General features: G+C 56.0%; 1 protein-coding gene across 1 annotated transcript in view; it reads right to left on the bottom strand.

The window, feature by feature from the left end:
• LGR6 (leucine rich repeat containing G protein-coupled receptor 6) overlaps positions 1 to 16,926 on the bottom strand; it is a 121,574-nt gene that overhangs the window by 6,949 nt on the left and 97,699 nt on the right. Inside the window, exons 7-16 of the mRNA XM_056110523.1 lie at positions 14,125 to 14,193; positions 11,967 to 12,038; positions 11,746 to 11,817; positions 9,830 to 9,898; positions 8,675 to 8,746; positions 7,688 to 7,753; positions 6,510 to 6,581; positions 6,068 to 6,139; positions 4,279 to 4,404; positions 3,529 to 3,689 (exon numbers count right to left, since the gene is read on the bottom strand). Coding sequence (XP_055966498.1) covers positions 3,529 to 3,689; positions 4,279 to 4,404; positions 6,068 to 6,139; positions 6,510 to 6,581; positions 7,688 to 7,753; positions 8,675 to 8,746; positions 9,830 to 9,898; positions 11,746 to 11,817; positions 11,967 to 12,038; positions 14,125 to 14,193 — 851 coding nt within the window. The remainder of the gene's footprint in view (positions 1 to 3,528; positions 3,690 to 4,278; positions 4,405 to 6,067; positions 6,140 to 6,509; positions 6,582 to 7,687; positions 7,754 to 8,674; positions 8,747 to 9,829; positions 9,899 to 11,745; positions 11,818 to 11,966; positions 12,039 to 14,124; positions 14,194 to 16,926) is intronic.

A 16,926-nucleotide genomic window follows, 5' to 3' on the forward strand; every position in this document is an offset into this window, starting at 1 on the left:
GTTTTGGGGGCGGGGGGGGGTGTAGGGTGAGGGGGATGGTGCTGCCATCAAACTCAGGGCGTCACAGATGCAAGCAAGCACTCTAGTGCTAAGACCCACCCTAGCTCCTGAGATCTTTTATTCTTTTTCACCAGCTGTAATGTTTCTTTGGGGGGGGGGCTTTTTTGGTCACACCTGACTATGCACAGGGGTTGCTCCTGGCTCTGCACTCAGAAATTACCCCTGGTGGTGCTCAGGGGACCATATGGGATGCTGGGAATCGAACCTGGGTTGGCCGTGTGCAAGGCAAACGCCCTCCCCGCTGTGCTATTGCTCCAGCCCCAAGTGTAACGTTTCTTAACTAAGGGCTGTGAGCTCCAGGTGGGAGGGATCTCTGGGGGCCCATACACTCTATAAGAAGTGATTTGAAATCATTTTCAAATGATTAGAAAATGATTGAAATGATTGTCGAAAACATCAGAACTTTAAAGTATCTTTTCCACTAATTATTTTTGAAGGGCTTTTGTTGGAGAATACAGCTTTCCTTTCCTGTGTCCAGAGAAACAGGATAGGAATTAAGGCCCGTGCCTTGTACATGGCACACCCTGGTTCAATTCCTGGCACAGCATATGATGGTCTCTGAGTACCACAAGGGGTCACTCCCGAGCAAAGAGCCAGGTATAGTTAACTATGGCCCCAAACCAATTCTTTGTTAATTTTTTTTCTTTTTCTTTTTGGGTCATAACCAGTGATGCTCAGGGATTACTCCTGGCTCTGTACTCAGGAATTACTCCTGGCGGTGGATGGGGGACCATATGGGATGCTGGGGATTGAACCCAGGTTGGCCGCGTGCAAGGCTAACACCCTACCTGCTGTGCTATTGCTCCAGGCCACCCAAACCAATTTTTTAAAAATCCCACAAAGCTTTAGTTTCTCTATTCAGACCAGGCAAGGGGCTAAAAACTTGAGTGGTACTTTAGCTTCCTTGTTGTTACTATTATTCTTTGGGGGACTACACAGGCGGGTGCTCAAGGGGTGTTATTCCTGCTGTGTTGGGGGGTCCATGCAGTGCTGGCGATGGAACCTGGCCCCAGAATGCAGAGCCTGCGGTACCTCCTGAGTCCAGTTTAAAGTCCATGAGTCAGAAAAAGAAAAAAACAATAAAGCCCATGACTTAGGTTTAAGGGACAGTGGCCTTACGGGGGGTGAGGAGACGACTCTCTGGGTCACGTGCCCCCCTCTTTGGCACTCATGATGGTCTCCCGTGTGGATTCTTCCCCCCGCCCCGTGTTCCCCTGTGCCCCTACCCACCACCTAATGGGGACCCCCACCTTCAGTTGGGAGGAGGCAGGGAGGGAGGCGCTATGAGGCTCCACAGCCCAGACCCCATCAAGGCAGGCAGGAGATCGGGTGTGCCCACAGCCCTGGCATTAACCCCCCTCCACCTTTCCTCTCTGCCCGCCCTGCTCTCCAGAACGGGGCCGGCGATTCTTTGAAGTGAAGAGGCATGAATGAAACACAGGGGGTTGCGGCCGGCAGCTCCGTCTGAGGCTGGGAAAGTCACAGCCAAGGTGTTAAGTAACCACTCTTCAAACGCCGAGGAAATCGAATCTGGCTGCCGCAGCCGCCCCTGGCATTCCTCCTCGGGCTCGCGAGCTCCCACAGGAAGTGGGGGGCCCTGCCCTAGCTCCCGTTACCAGCGGCAGGCAGCCCACGATCCCAACGCCCTGCAGTTCCCCAGGACCTAAGCCGGTGGAAAGTTTCACCTTGAGGAAGGGAAGTTTCCATTCCTCCTTCCAGCCCCTGAGGGAGTGTACAACAGGCATCCGGAATGTTCTCTGGGGACGGCCGTCTGCCGGCCCTGGGCCAGCCGTGCTGGACTCCTTGTCTGGTCCTTACTCCCACCCTGGGGAGGTACCTCACAAGGGACTGTCTCAGAGACCCCTGATATTCTGCCAAATAGTCTCCATAAGCTGTGTCCTGCACCCCTCATCTGCAGGCCCTGGAAGACTGGTATCCCCCTCAGTGATCCTGGTTGACGGCTGCTGACAGCCTCTGCCATTGCTGGAATGTCTCCTTGTCCCAGCTCCGAGTTGATGAGCGTCATCTGCCTGTCTCACACACAAGGACAGTGAGGTGCAGCCAGAATCAGGCCCCAGGCCGCCCCGTGTTGGATGGCGATTAGTCCAGCTCTGTCTACACCAGAGTGAGATCGTGAAATGTTCTTCTTAGGCCTAGATTGGGTTTTCCAGTTCAACTTCTCCACTGATAATCGTGGAGGGGGTGTCCGACATTGAAAAGGCATGGAAAAGCCAGAGAAATGTCTTAAAGGGCTAGGCATAAGCTTTGGATGTGGTTTTATGGGTGGGTTTTGTTTGGTGGGTTGGTTGCTTGCTTGATTTGGGGATTTCTTTGAGGGGGAGGGGGTTGGGCCACACCCAACAGTGCTCAGGGCCTATTCCTGGCTCCGTGTTCAAGGATCACTCTGGGTGGTGCTCAGGGGACCATTCGAGGTGCCAGGGATTGACCCTGGTGAGCTATATGCAAGGCAAGTACCAGAAGCTGCTGTACTATCTCTCCTGCCCCAGGGAGGCCCAGTTTTGGCCCCCAGTACATCATGGTTCCCTGAGCACAGAGCCAGGAGCAGCCCCCTGAGCACTGCCCGATATGCCCCTCCCTACCCAACTAAAATAGCATTTAGAGAGAGAACTCAGTGGGCTGGCATGCATACTCTGCAGGTTTTGATTTGATTCCTGGCACTGTCGGGTCCCCTGAGCACCTACACAAGCCACCCTTGAGCTTGGAGCACGGAGGAACCTGTGAGTACTGCTGGATGTAGCCACCAAACCAGAGGCGGGAGGGAAGAAATGGAAAATCCCTCTTTTCCTTTCCTCCCGAATCTGTCTGTGCTGTGTCCGGCGTGGAGAACGGAAGTTCCTTCTACCCGTTACCCAAGACTCCCGTTAGTAGACAGTCCCTCCGCTCCCTCCTGGCTGCCTGCCTTCCACCGTAACATTTGATTTCCCCCAAGTCTTCCAAAACAGCCGGGTCTGGCCAGAGCCGCCGGGCAACAAGGCCCTTCTCAGAGGCAGGCGCCCTCACGCACATTGGGGCCTCTCGGGCCTCCCTGGAGTGGAGGGGGGACTCCCCGTGGACAGCCAAGCACCTCAGCTTGCTCCCCTGACTCCGGGACACAAGGGAGGGGACTTCTCTCTGAAAACGGGATTAGGGGATCCATCACGAGCTCCGTGGGACTCGTGGAAGAGGAGCCTTCTCCGGGACCACTCTAAGTCTCAGGGCCATATGGCAGGGAGGCAGGGAGGGAGGACACGCTGGTGTCCCAAGGGAGGGCAAAATCTCCAAATACCAGGCTACCAGGTGCTGTCACTGCCTCTGTCCTATCTCCCCCCCCACCCCGCCTCCCACCAGCACCCCGGGGCCCAGCCTTGGAGCCACCAGATGCGAATCCACTGAAGGCTCCCCCCCACCCCCAGAACCATCCCACGTCCCCTCTCCCATCTCCCCCTGCCAGCCCAGCCCCACACTCACAGTGGCTCTCGCTGTGCCCAGCAGGGAGGCTGGGGGGCCGCTTCAGAGCCTCCTCATCTTCAGGGTGCAGGTCCTCAGCCTCCCACTGCCCGGCGGCCTTGAGGAAGCTGGCACAGACGCCATAGGCACAGCACTGGTAGGCGTAGGGCACCTCCAGGATCCTGGGCGAGGGGGCAGCCTTAGGGACGCTCTGCTTGGCCTCGGCCCAGGCTTCTCTGCGAGAGGCCTCAGCCTGGCACTGCTGGGAGCAGAGCCCCGCGTTTCCTTGCTCGTGGGGAAAACTGAGGCTGGGAAAGGAACGCTGCCTGTCATCTATGGTACCCCTACATCTGGCTTAGACTGGGGAACAGTCTCCCCCAAATCTGACAACTCAGGGGTTCCGCTCCCCTCCAGCCAGCAGCTTTTGTCATCTTAGGAGAGAGCTTCTCCTGCAGACTCTCCTGGCCTCAGGGCGACCCGCCCCTGTCCTCCGCCCCTCCCTGGGCCCCCTGTGTGGGGAGGACAGGTGCCAGATCCTGGGTGGGGGTCCCCCTTGGCCGACTCATCCCCGGGGCCCACATGCAGTGAGGGGTACAGTCCAGCAGGGCCCTTCTTCCCCTCTGTGCTCGCAGAAGGACTCAACTCATAGAGGGGCACCCCTTGGGGCCAGAGGAGATGCTCACTGGGGGAGGCCTGCGCTCCTCCACGAGCCAACTTTGGTGAGACCCTCGGTGAGGACCTGCGACATTCCCGGGCACGACTGGCCCTCACCTCAGTTCTGGGAAGCTGTCCTTGGAGAAGGCCTGGGAGAGAGCCGGGTTCCCTTTGAGCTTCAGGTGCTTCAAAGCCCCCAGTCCGGCTAGGGGCAGGGTGGTCAGCTGGTTGTCCGTCAGGTCCCTAGGACAGCAGACGTCAGGGGTCAGAGGGACTGCGAGAGGTGGGGGCTGCCGAGGGCATGGCCAGTGTGCCCGGGCTGGGAACAAGAGGAGAGGAGCCAAGGACGAGCTGGGCACAGACAAGAGAGCAGGATGGCAGGGCGGGGCAGGAATGGCCAGAGATCCTGGCTGTGACGGTCACTGCCCCCTCCCTTCCTCCCTCCCTCCATCCCTGGCTTCCTTCAGTCCTCCCTCCTCTCGTCAAATGTGAGTGCCCACCTCAGACCAGGGGCTGCTCCAAGCGGAGGCCCAACCATCCCATTTCCTGGGAACAGAGCCCCATGTCCACATTCCTCCCAGGGCTTCCCTGACCAGCCCATCAGGGGCGCTGACTCCATCCCCCTCCCCTGCCTTCTGGTGCTCCAAGAGGCCAGAGTGAGGGGTGGGCAGGGCCAGCCGCCTTCTCACATGGGGGCAGCAGTCCTTTCTGTGGTGCAGAGTCAGCCTGGTAGCCAGAGGTGAGCGCGTCCACGGCTCCCTCCAAAGCCACATCAGAGAGCAAAGGGGTGGCTACCCCCTGGGCTGTGGCGCCCACAGCCAGCCCTGTGCAGACAGCCTGGGCTGGAGGCAGGAAGCCTGGCGCGGGGAGTCACAAACCTGCCTACCTTTCAATGTCCTCATCTTTCAAAGGGATAAAAATATCTCCCCTACCTAGTTGGCAGGAGTAGAGCAAACAGGAGAGGGAAAACGAAGGTGAGAGACTGGCAGGGCCGAGGCCCAGAGCCCAGACAGCGGGCCTGGGAGGGGCTGCGGGCTGCCACTGGGCGGGACGGGGGAGGGGGGGCACTGAAGGCCAGCCCTGGGCTGAGTCAGTTTCTCCCCGAACTCAGAGGCCACCTGTAAGTGAGGGTGGGGCCAGAGGGTCGCCGAGGTCAGGGCTGGATCTGCCCCGGGAGTCTTCATGGTGGTCGCACCCCACAGTGCTTATGGCTGACTCCTGGCTCTGTGCTCAAGCATCACTCCTGGTAGGGGTCAGGAGACCATATAGGGTACCAGTGATCAAGCAAAGACTGGCCGCGTAAGAAGGCAAGCACCCTACCTGCTGTACTATCACTCTAGCTTCCAGAGACCCCTTCTGAGTGGACATGCTTTTAGGACACAGTGTGGTGACAGTCAGTAGGAGCTCTTGAGCAGTGCCCAGCCTGAACCATGGTATGTGGCAGCTCCACAGAGGCCCCGTCTGACCTGACCTGCGACCATGCGTCTATCACTCTATGTTCTCTGTTGGTCTGCCTTGTAATTCAGAGGACCTAAGATGCCTTGAAGAATGACAGCCCCGGGAATCAGGGGACCGCGCTGAGCTCTGGGGCATTGGGTCCCCCCACTCCTGTGCTTTGAAGGGGTTCAGCTCACATATACTCTCAGCTCATGAGAAGGCTGTACGGGGAGGACTGAGCTACCCCTGACACTGGCTGATGAGAGTTTCAGACTTGCAGAGGTCAGCTCTCTGGGAATCAGGCCCCAGAGCGTGAAAGGACCTTGAGGATGATTGCTGGGCTGGGCCCATGCCCGGGATGCATGGTCACAGATACACATGAGCCCACTGTGAGGCGGTCCAGGCTCTGCTGCCAGTCCCCAGTCGCTGCTGCTCTCGGCCCCGGGAGGAGCCCAAAGTGGACACTCACAGCTTGACCAGAGAGTGCAGGGTCGCGAAGGCCTCGGGGTGGATGGACCGGATGGCATTCCAGCTCAGGTCACTACAGAGAAGCAGAGAGGACGTGACAGGAGGGGGTGGTGACTTATGACCCTACCTTCCTCCCCTTCCAAGTGCCCCCCAGAGCAGTAACCTGAGCCTTTAGGGACAGGGAACCTCTCTGCATCCCCATCTGGCTAGGGCTTCAGAGCAGGGATGTAGCTTCTTGTCCCTGGAGACTCATGGCCCCTGGGTCCCCGCTGGGAAAGTGGCTTGAGATGCCATGGGAATAGGGGATGGGGAAAGGAGGGGGCGAAGTTGGGCTGAGTCTCTTGTGTGTGCTGTGAATGGGGAGAATCTGTTGTGTCATCTACACGTGTGCAGAGGCCTGAGCATGACCGGAGAGACCCACCCCGGGTCCTTCCGTGACTCACAGGGCACGCAGGGCGCTCAGCTGGCCGAAGGTGTCGGCTCCGATTTCCCAGATGCGGTTGTGCTGGAGGCCGCTAGCAGAAGAGAATGTGGATGAGCCAATCGGCGCTGAGCCTGGCTCTGCTCCACACCCCCTGTGCACTGGGAGGAAGAAAGGAGAGCACCCCCACTTCTCCTGGCACAGGAAGAAAGGGCCCGGCCTGCGGAAGTCACCAGAATTAAAGGGACAAGGGGATCCGGTTGCCTTGGGTAAGTGGGTCAGGAGACAAAGCCAGAAACCATCCCTGTGGCCCCAAAGGGAGTCAGTTTCCAGGGTTCCCACTGAGCCTGGCTCCCAGCCCAGCCAATCCTACCCGTGGGTCTTTCAGACCCTAGTCCAGCAGCACAGCCCTGCCCAGCCCTTGGACAGCCCAAGAGAGGGGTCACGCTGAGAAGCAGGGCTGAGCACTGGTGGTCTGAATGGGGCTGGTCCCTGGGCCTTGGCACTGTTGAGGACCCTCCTTCCTCCGACATCTAGATTGACAGGACAGACCCTCCAACCCCTTCACTGCCCTGGACCCTATAGGGATGGTCAGATATAGAAAGCTTGAGGGCGCCCAGAATTAGAGGCAACCAGTGCTAGATAAACAGAGACCAGGGAAGATCTAGAGGGGCTCAGGGGGGTTGGGTCACCCGCGGGAGGTGCTCGGGGCTGCTCCTGGCTCTGTGCTCAGGAGTCGTCTCTGGCAGTGCTCAGGGGACCACCAGCAGTGCCAGGGATGGAGTTGGGTTTGGCTACATGCAAGGCAAGCTCCCCGACTCTTGTCTGTAGAGAGTTTTCAAAGTGATTATTTTTGTTTCGGAAGCAAATATTAAGTGTGCATGTGTGTGTGTACACACATATCACATGTGGGAGGGGATGGGATGAGAGTGAGCTCGGAAACACAACCTGAGGTCCTCTGAAACCTTCCCTCCCTCACCTGCCCCAGCCCCGTGTGGTCCTATGATCCCTCACAGAACCATGTGAGGTGGCTTTAGGGGTCACCTCTGGGTGTGTTCTCGAGTCCGAGGTGCCTTCCCTGGGTAGTGGCAGAGCTCCCAGCCCTGACTTGGGGTGCTACCAGGTTTGAGAAAGAAAAGGGTCAGGTGGGCTGGCTGCTTCCCACCCCAGATGGGCCCCACTCCTCTCTGCCAGACTCACATCTCCTCCAGCTTCTGACAGCGGTGCAGGCTGGGCAGCTCCTCGATTTGATTGTGAGACAGGTCCCTGGGGAGGAGAGGCCGTGCCGTGGGCATGAGGTGGGGGTTAGAAGCAGTCTCTTGTGCTGCCCAGTCGGCTGCCCAGCTGTGTGGGCCCTGCCTCGCGTGACTGCCAACACCTGCCCCCAAAACCTGTGTCCGCAGACTCACTGCCCTGCAGCCCTGGTCATCCATCTATGCCCAGGGAAACTGGAAGTGAGGGGGGGGTGTCTGGGAAACCGGAAGTGCTCCAGAGAGACATGAAGCTGTGCACAGCTGCTTAACCCCCAAGGAAGCAGCACCTCTAGTTACTGTGGATAGCCCGACAAAGATCATCTGAGCTGGCCCTTCAGGGGTCATCTCACCCAATGCCTCCCAATGGATGAGGAAACTGAGGCAAGGAGACTGGGCACAGTCAGCTCGTGGTCAGGCTAGTCTAGAGCCCTGGTCTTCAGAATCTGGTGCTCTTCCCAGTGCCCTGCTCCCCCTCCTGAACTGGGGGCTCCTGTCAGATCGAGGCCTCTGGAGTTGGGGGAGAGAGGAAAACTGCCTCCCTGGGCCAGGTCAGCATTTCCAGAAGGGATTTTCCTGGGTAAACATGGCAGTCAGACCATGCCGCGCTCTTGGGAGTGTTAGCACCCAAGCTCGGAGCTTTGCATGTTTGTTCAAGCTGCCCAGGTTTTTCTCCATGTTTTGCGAATAAGGAGATGAAGCGCAGAGATTTCAGAATTTATCCCACAGGTAAGGGGCAGAACCCCGCCCTCAGGGCCGCCTCCTGACTCCCGGGGGTTCTCCTGGGCAGGCAGAAATGGCCACATCAACTGGGCAGATTCTCGTTGCAGCTCCAGTCGGCCCACTCTCCAGAAAGAGTTGGGACCAAGCTGGACAGAGGGTGGAGAGGCCTTTGCTGGGCCACAGGGGCAAGGGTACAATGCTTGCAGCCACTCACAGAACTCGGAGTCTGGGCAGCTGTTGGCACATCCCCGGTGGGAGCAGCCGGATGCCTGCGCGGGTCAGGGTCCTACGGAGGGAACAGAGACAGATTGGCACCAGGCCTAGCCGCCACCCTTTCTCCCCGCCCTCCATCTTCAGCAGAGTCTGATATTGATGTGAGTGCACAGAGTTCACAAAAGAAACCTGGGGGGGACATGTAGGCAGCAGGTGAGGCTGTGGGGACAGAAAAGAAGCTGGAATTCCCAGCCTGGAGCTTGCCCGGGCCTCCTGGCAGCTGGGGCACAGACAGAGGGACGCGGCCCAGTGTCTCTGCTCGGCAGATGGCAGGCCTGGCCCAGCCTGGCTCCACCCAAGGTCCTCATGGTCTCTAGCAATACTAGCTTGGCAGGAAAGGGTCTTGAATCTTCTCTGCTCTGGGACCCTCACAGGCACTTGCTCCCTGGGCCCTGGGGGAGGGAGAAGAGCTGGCAGAGGAGGAAGGCACCAGGGCGTCAGGGGCAGGGGGAGCACAGCCTGGCTTAAGGACAGAGAGTTCCAGTAAAGACCCAAGACCAGCGTCATCCTTGGGGAATGAGGCCTTCCCTGATGGCAGTTTCCACATGTCACTGATCTGGGGACGACAGTCGAGGCAGAGCAGAGCCCTGCAGCCTGGACACACCCTCAGTGAGCTGTGACGTGTGGCCAGGACAGCTGACACCCTCCACTCACGCTGGGTGGTCCCTTGATGGTTCTGCTCATCCTCTCACACAGCTCAGGGTCTGCCCGCTCCAACCCCCTCCCCACTCTAGTGGCTGGAGTAAGAAGCAGGAGAAAGTCTTGGGACCCAAGCTTCAGAGAGGCAGAAGAGGAGGTTTCATCCCCTCCCACCTTGGGCTTGGGGTTAGGGACTCCGATGTGGTCCCCCCCTCCACCGCCCGAGCATAGTAAAGAGGGGAAGAGCAGCGTCCCTGATCCCCTAAACTACTTGCTGGCACTGTCACATGAGAATATAACCACGGTCCTAGGATTGAGCCAGGTGACCTCGGGGCCAGGCTGGAACCAGGCAGAAACAAGCAGCAAAAAAGGGGGAGGCAGATAGCAGAGGTCTTGGGTGAGGTCAGGGCAGGGTTGTGGGGTATTTGACGAGGGGAGGGTGGGCATTTACACTCACAGAATCTCCAGGCTGGTGGTGCCTTTCAGATCTGGGAACTCCTGGAGGTCTGTGGCCCCATTCAGAGATCTGGAGACAGAGATGACAGCTGGGCCCTGAGCTGGACATGTGGTCCCCTTGTGGGTTCCCACCAGGAACTCAGTCTTTTTGGGAAATGTCATTCTTAGCTCTACCCACTTCTAGATCATCCCCAGCAACTAATATATTACAATCAGTTTTACAAAATATAGATCACAGATGGGGGCTCGATTTGCTCGAGCGAGCCCAGTAACGTCTTCATTGGAGACTTCGTTGTTACTGTGTTTGGCATATTGAATACATCACAGGTGGCTTGCCAGGCTCTGCCGTGTGGGCGAAATACTCTCGGTAACTTGCCGGGCTCTCCGAGAGGGGCGGAGGAATCGAACTCGGGTCGGCCATGTTGGCTGCGTACAAGGCAAACGCCCTACCGCTGTACTATCGCTCCGGTCCCCACAGATGGGGGCAGTTGTCCAAAAGGTCTCAGGCTAGCTGCTTCTGGAAAAGTCCAGGATTACTAAGGTTTTCCTGTTAGGTCCTGGGCTGGATCTTGCCGACATTCTCATCTGCTGTGGCTTTGTGAGAACCTTCCACTGCTTCTCTGAAACTGCTTTAGACTGCGGCATTGATCCTCCCACCTCTCCATCTGGATGGGAGCATGGGCCCACATGGACACTATAAAAAATGATGTCAGTGTTGCTGGCTGGTACTGTGAGGAGGGTGCTTGCTTTGCATGCAGCTGACCTGGGTTTAATCCTTGGCATCCCGTACGATCTCCCAAGCATCACCAGGGTGATCCCTGAATGCAGAGCCAGGAAGAAGCCCCGAGCATTGCTGAGTGTGGACCCCAAGCAACAACAAAATGACATCAGCACCAGTCCAGAATGAGCATAGGGTCTGGAATTTGTGGCTTGGCAGGGGGCCTCAGGATATAGCTATAAAGTTGATTAAGAAACCACCCCCTTGGGGCTGGAGCGATAGCACAGTGGGTAGGGCGTTTGCCTTGCACGCGGCCGACCGGGTTCGATTCCCAGCATCCCATAGGGTCCCATGAGCACTTCCAGGAGTGAATCCTGAGTGCAGAGTCAGGAGTAACCCCTGAGTTGACTGGGTGTGACTCAAAAAAAGCAAAAAAACAAAAAAAAAGAAAGAAAAGAAAGAAAGGAAACACCCCTTCCATTCAGGTGGAGCTAAAGTGTATTAATGGACATGAAAGTGAAGTTTGTGCATTAAAGAAGTGAGTCATGTCCTTGTGAAGTTGAGAGTAATGGCCAGAAGCGATTTTGAAAAAGCTAGACTTGGACTGGGAATGCGCAGAGGGAGAAAAGCGACCAAGGTGTGTTTCCACCCAAGGTGATAAAGATAGTGCCACAGCAGCCAGTGTGCATTCTCCAAGGCCAGTGGAGAGCAATTCTTTGCTTGCTCCTTCCCTCTTCAGCAGGTGTTTGTGGAGAAACTACTTCTAAGAGGCCAGGTCAGGGCTGGAGCGATAGCACAGCGGATAGGGCGTTTGCCTTGTACGCAGGCAACCCAGGTTCGAATCCCAGCGTCCCATATGGTCCCCTGAGCACTGCCAGGAGTAATTCCTGAGTGCAGAGCCAGGAGTGACCCCTGAGCATCGCCGGGCGTGACCCAAAAAGCAAAAAAAAAAAAAAAAAAAAAAAAAAAAAAGAGGCCAGGTCGAGCCTTGGCTTTGCAAGATGTGGAAGGCAGGACTGGAGGCTTAAAGGAAGGCATTGGTAAGATATGGATCCGGGGCTTGGCCCCTTGTATCTCTGGCAACCAGGCTTCCAGTGGGAAGGTGCCTTACAGGTGAGAGCTGGGCTCGGGGCCGGTAGGGAGCAGTGAGCAGGGAAAGGAGAAGGAACAGACTGTGGTCACCTGCAGTTTCGACTTACAGAGTGTGCAGCTTGGGCAGGTACTGGAATGCTGACCTTCCCACGAACTGGATTGGGTTATCATAGAAGTGTCTGGAAGAAAGAGGCCCGAACACTTAGCTCATCCTGGCCCTGGGAGGCTCTGCTTTCTCGTGGTGCACGAAGATCAGTAAAGAGCACCGGGAGGGCACCCCGCTCCTGCCTCCCAGAGCACCAAGGTGTGAGGTGGGAGTGATACTCACAGGGTCTGCAGAAGAGGGTTCCCCATGAAGGCCTTTTCTGGGATGACCTTGATATTGTTGTTATGGAAGCCCCTGGAAGACAGTAGAAGGAATCAGTGGGGCTGGCAGAGACGATGGAGGGGGGAGAGACAGAATTTCCTCCCACAAAGAGACCCACAGCCAACAGAATGGAAGGGAAACCAATGGGGCAGAGGACCAGGGGATGCCCTGGGTTCAAGTTCAACCTGTGGCTTTTCTTCCTCATCCAGTCGCACACTCATTCTCTTCCCTTCCAAGTGCAGAGGGAAAAGTTGTGAGAATATCTCAGGAGTAAGAGCTGGAACTCCACTCCCAAAGGGAGAATGGTCTCCTTAGTCCTTGGTGACAGAAACCCCACAGGAGTCAAGGGCTTGTGGGGGGAGACATGTTCCCTCAACAACGTTGGGGCCTGGAAGGAGCCTGAGCAGAAATGATAATGGTGTTGGGGGAAAGGAGGAAGTGGGTGCAGCTAAACCTCTCAGGTCTGGAAGCTGGGAGTCATGTGTTCCACTCACTGGGGAGAGTATTTCAAAATAAAATTGGGGCTGAACAGAAAAGCTGTGTTGGCGAGAAGGAGGGAGTCTCAGCCTCTCTTTCTCAACAGTGGCTTCTCTCTGTGTCACCCTTATCTGAGTTGCCTTGTTTCTCTTATCATCTTTCTTACATGCTAACAGCCTCAGACACCCTCCTTATATGCTCAGACACCCTCATTGCTTGTTCACATTCACCTCAGACACCCTCCTTACACCTCGGACTCACCTCAGACACCCTCCTTACACCTCAGACTCACCTCAGTCACCTTCTTCCACCCTTCTTACACCTCAGGCACCCTCCTTACCTACTTGCAGACACCCACAGGAGACCCCCAGCCTGTTTGCTCATTCATTCATTCCTAGGTTAATTTCCTCTTGATGTGATTGTCAATATCTCTTTTGTATCTGGTACTGGGCTAAACTCTGAGGGATTAAGACATTCTGAGACAGAAGTCTTGATATTAAGCAGTTTTCTGTGACTCATAGATGAAGACAGACATGAGCTCTCTCTCTCTCTCTCTCTCTCTCTCTCACACACATACACACACACGTACACACACGCGCGTATGTGAGAGAGAGAGAGAGAGAGAGAGGACATGGATCTGCTGGCTGCTGACCCTGGAGCTCTCTATCCCTTCTCCCTGATGATTTCTGTCCCTGTGCCTTTGCTTACTTGCTTCCCTCTATACCCTGCTGGTTGCTCAAAGCTCATCTCTGCCCTCTCCCAGCGGGAAGGAAAAGTCTGACAGTGGGGCTTGTTGATGATGGCAGAATTTCAACGGTCTCCTCCGGCCACTTCCCTCCAGCTGCCCCACTGCCCCCGAGCAGCCACATCCACCAGGCCTCACTCCTTCAAACTTCTGCCGGGTGTGGGGGCTGGCAGGGGCAGGTACCACAAGGTCTCCGGCAGAAATGCTGAGTTGCTGAAAGTTTGGGGGTTCCATTCGTAAACTTCCAGGGCCCTTACTCTAGTCCCCTACCTCTCAGGCTTCCTGAGAGCTCCTCCTCCAGGAAGTCAGCCTCTCCCGTGGCCATCATCATCCATTTCACTTCCTGCTGAGTCTTCCCTACACTCACCTGTCTGAAATGCCTCCTCGCCTCCGCCATCAGTACCACCCAGACCCCGCCAGGCCTCAGGCCGATGCAGCTCTGAGGACCCCTTGTTATTCGTGCTGATCCCATGCGATGTGAGGTTGGCACTATGAACCCGCCTCACCCTGCTTTTCCTGTGCCCTGTGTGCCTTTGATGGGCCTGAAGACTCCCCTGGGGATGTCACGTGCCTGCCTTCATTTGGGACTAGCTGTGAGCATGGTGCTGGCACTGACGGATGCTGGGAAAGGATGTGGGCAAACAGAGTCTGCATTCCCTCTCCCTGGGGAGGAGGGCTGAGGAATGACTCTGCCATCCAGTTCGTCTCCTCACTCCTGGTCACGAGCCCGCGGCCTGCGAAGGCTCCTCAAGGCTCATGTTTGCTGGTGACACAACCCCTTCCTCAGAAATGTGCTAAAGCAAGTTCATGAGGCCTCTGGTAGCTCAGATGGGCGGGGAACTGGGAGGGCCTGGAGTTTGTAGGTGTGAGGGAGGCCGGGGAGAGGAGGGTGCTTACAGCTCCTGCAGTCTGCCCAGGGTCCGGATGGCGACAGGGAACTCCTGCAGCTCGTTGTAATTCAGATCTCTGGAACAGAAAGCAGGGCTGTCAGTCAGGGCCGCCCCCTGCACGCAGCAAGACGAATCCCAGAGTTGGCCCCAGAGACAGCTCTTCCGGTCTGTTGGATCCAGCTCTCAGTGCCTGGAAAGTCGGTTTGAAATGTGCATATCCCACTCCACAAATCCCGGGGTGCCTTCCCAGCAGCAGACCTGTATTGAGGGGACACTCGACGGTGGCTGCCTGGAACCGATCCCTCAGAATAGTCGCCACAGGCTCTTCTTGAAAAACTATCTCGAAAGTTGGAGATATCTGGAACTGGGGAGTTGACCCCTTGGAACACCTACCCCCCACCCCCCCCCCCGCTCCTGTTACTGGGGGATTCTTCTCTCACAGGATGCCCCTGCTGATCTCTGGCCTCCGCCACCTTTTCTAGGAAAATGAACGAAGCCTCCCAGCCATGGGAGCAAGGCTGCTGCGGGTCTTTATTTTCTTTTACCATTTTGTGTGGGGACTAGAGCGATAGCACAGCGGTAGGGCGTTTGTCTTGCACGCAGCCAACATGGCCGACCCGAGTTCGACTCCTCCGCCCCTCTCAGAGAGCCCGGCAAGCTATCGAGAGTATCTCGCCCGCACAGCAAAGCCTGGAAAGCTCCCCGTGATGTATTCAATATGCCAAACACAGTAACAACAAGTCTCAAAAAATGGAGACGTTACTGAGCCCGCTCAAGCAAATCGATGAACAACAGGAGGACCCTTTCGTGCAATTTCCTTTAAAAAAAATTATAAACATTCATCACAGATAGCATTGAGAGGATGCGGAAAGTGCTTGAAAGTGGCAGCAAGGGAAGGTGGTGAGCGTGGGGGGAAGCAAGATTTGGATGACCCAAGGGTGGGAATTTAAATGTGTACAACCTTCAGGCAGAGTTTTTCAAAGTAACAGATCTATACACTGGGGCAGGGGTGAGAGCTCAAAGGGCTGGCGAGCACATAGAGACAGGACCCTGGGCTTTGACCCTCAGTACCAAACTTAGCCTCCCAAACACTGCTGGGTGTACCCTGGTGGCCCCCAGCACCTCTGGGGAGACAAAAGCATAGCCAAAAAAATTCAACTGAGAAAACAACATAAAGACTCATCCCCAGCTCCGCATCCAGGCACCTGCCTTCAGGAAGCCTGCCCAGGGATAGAGTATGTGTTTAAGGGGATTGGCTATACGTTGCTTAGGCAACGAGGGACTCAGTTTTATGGCTTTCTCTCTGTTGAGGGTGGTCTTCTGTGTTTCTGCTCCTTACGGTGATAACAGGGTAGTCAGAGACACCAAGAGCAAGTTTGATTATTGTTAGAAAGGACTTTGAAAGCTGAAGAGGGCCCAAAGGCAGGGGTGCCCGTAAAAAGAATGGGGTGCTTGAGTTTTTTTCTTTTGGGGGTTATGCCCAGTGGTGCTCAGGGGCCACACCTAGCTCTGTGCTCAGAAGCCACATCTGGAGATGCTCAGAGCTCCCGGTGGGGTGGTAGGTTTATGAACCATTAGTCTTCTAAGCCACAAGCTAAAAGAGAGACTTAACCTCAGTACTGCCCTCTGGCCTGGTGCTGCAGACAGAGACTTCTGGGGATGTTTTTCCATCACAGCTGGGATCCCCTCCCTTCCCTTGCTGCCAGAGATGGCAGGGGAGAGATTCGCTTTCCATAAAAACATTCTTTCCCTCTCTCTCTTTCTCTTTGGCTAAGCAGGGATCCTTCTTAGCAGTATTCAGCGGGCCTGGGGGCCAGGCCTGTGATACTCAGCCCAGCTATGTGGGTCAGACAGTTTAGTGCTGGCTGTAGAACCACCCAGGGCCATGTGGTGACAGGGATCAACTCAGGGCTCCCACATGCCAGGCACATGTCCCAGCAACCCACAGTTCTCTCCCTGACACCTCAGGGGATCCTCACCTCAAGAGGATCTTTTAAAGCTGACTTGAAGATGTTCAGTGTCCAAGGAGTTAGCTAGATAGAGAAATGTGGCTGCTTTGGTGGGAGGTTGAGGGTTTGGGGTTTTTCTTCTAAAAAAATGGATGCTTCTAGGTTGCTATAACTGGCACATCAGCTCAGGCCTGGGCAAGAAGTAGGAAAGGTACGGTAACTGGGTTCTCTTGAGCCCCCAGAATGACCCCAACCCATTTTCTCAGTCTTTTATTTTATTTCTTTTTATTGTTGGTTTGGGGTCCACACCCAGTGATGCTCAGGGCTTACTCCTGGCTCTGTGCTCAGGAGTCACTCCTGGAATGCTCAGAGGACCATATGGGGTGCCAGAGATTGAACTCAAGTCCACTGCTTGCAAGACAAATAACCTCCCTGCTGTACTACTGCTTTAAGGCCCTATTTTCATTTCTTTCTTTTTCTTTTTTTTTCTTTTGGGGTCACACCCGGCAATGCACACAGGTTATTCCTGGCTCATGCACTCAGGAATCACTCCTGGCAGTGCTCGGGGGACCACATGGGATGCTGGGAATCGAACCTGGGTCGGTTGCGTGCAAGGCAAACGCCCTTCTCGCTGTGCCATTGCTCCAGCCCCTATTTTCATTTCTTTATCCGGTTAGTTTGGAGGGCATACCTGGTGGTACTCAGGGTCTACTTCCAACTCAGTGCTCAGGGACCATGTGGTATTGAGGATCAAACCCAGGCCTCTAGACTGCAACACCTGCATAGGAGCTCTTCCATCTCTCTTCCTGGCCCTTCTCATTCTTTTAAAGGCACCTTGCCCCCGACAACTGTCCTGGGGG

The sequence above is a fragment of the Sorex fumeus genome, unplaced genomic scaffold (genome assembly GCF_029834395.1).
Source record: "Sorex fumeus unplaced genomic scaffold, SorFum_2.1 ptg000010l, whole genome shotgun sequence".
NCBI classification, from domain to species: domain Eukaryota; kingdom Metazoa; phylum Chordata; class Mammalia; order Eulipotyphla; family Soricidae; genus Sorex; species Sorex fumeus.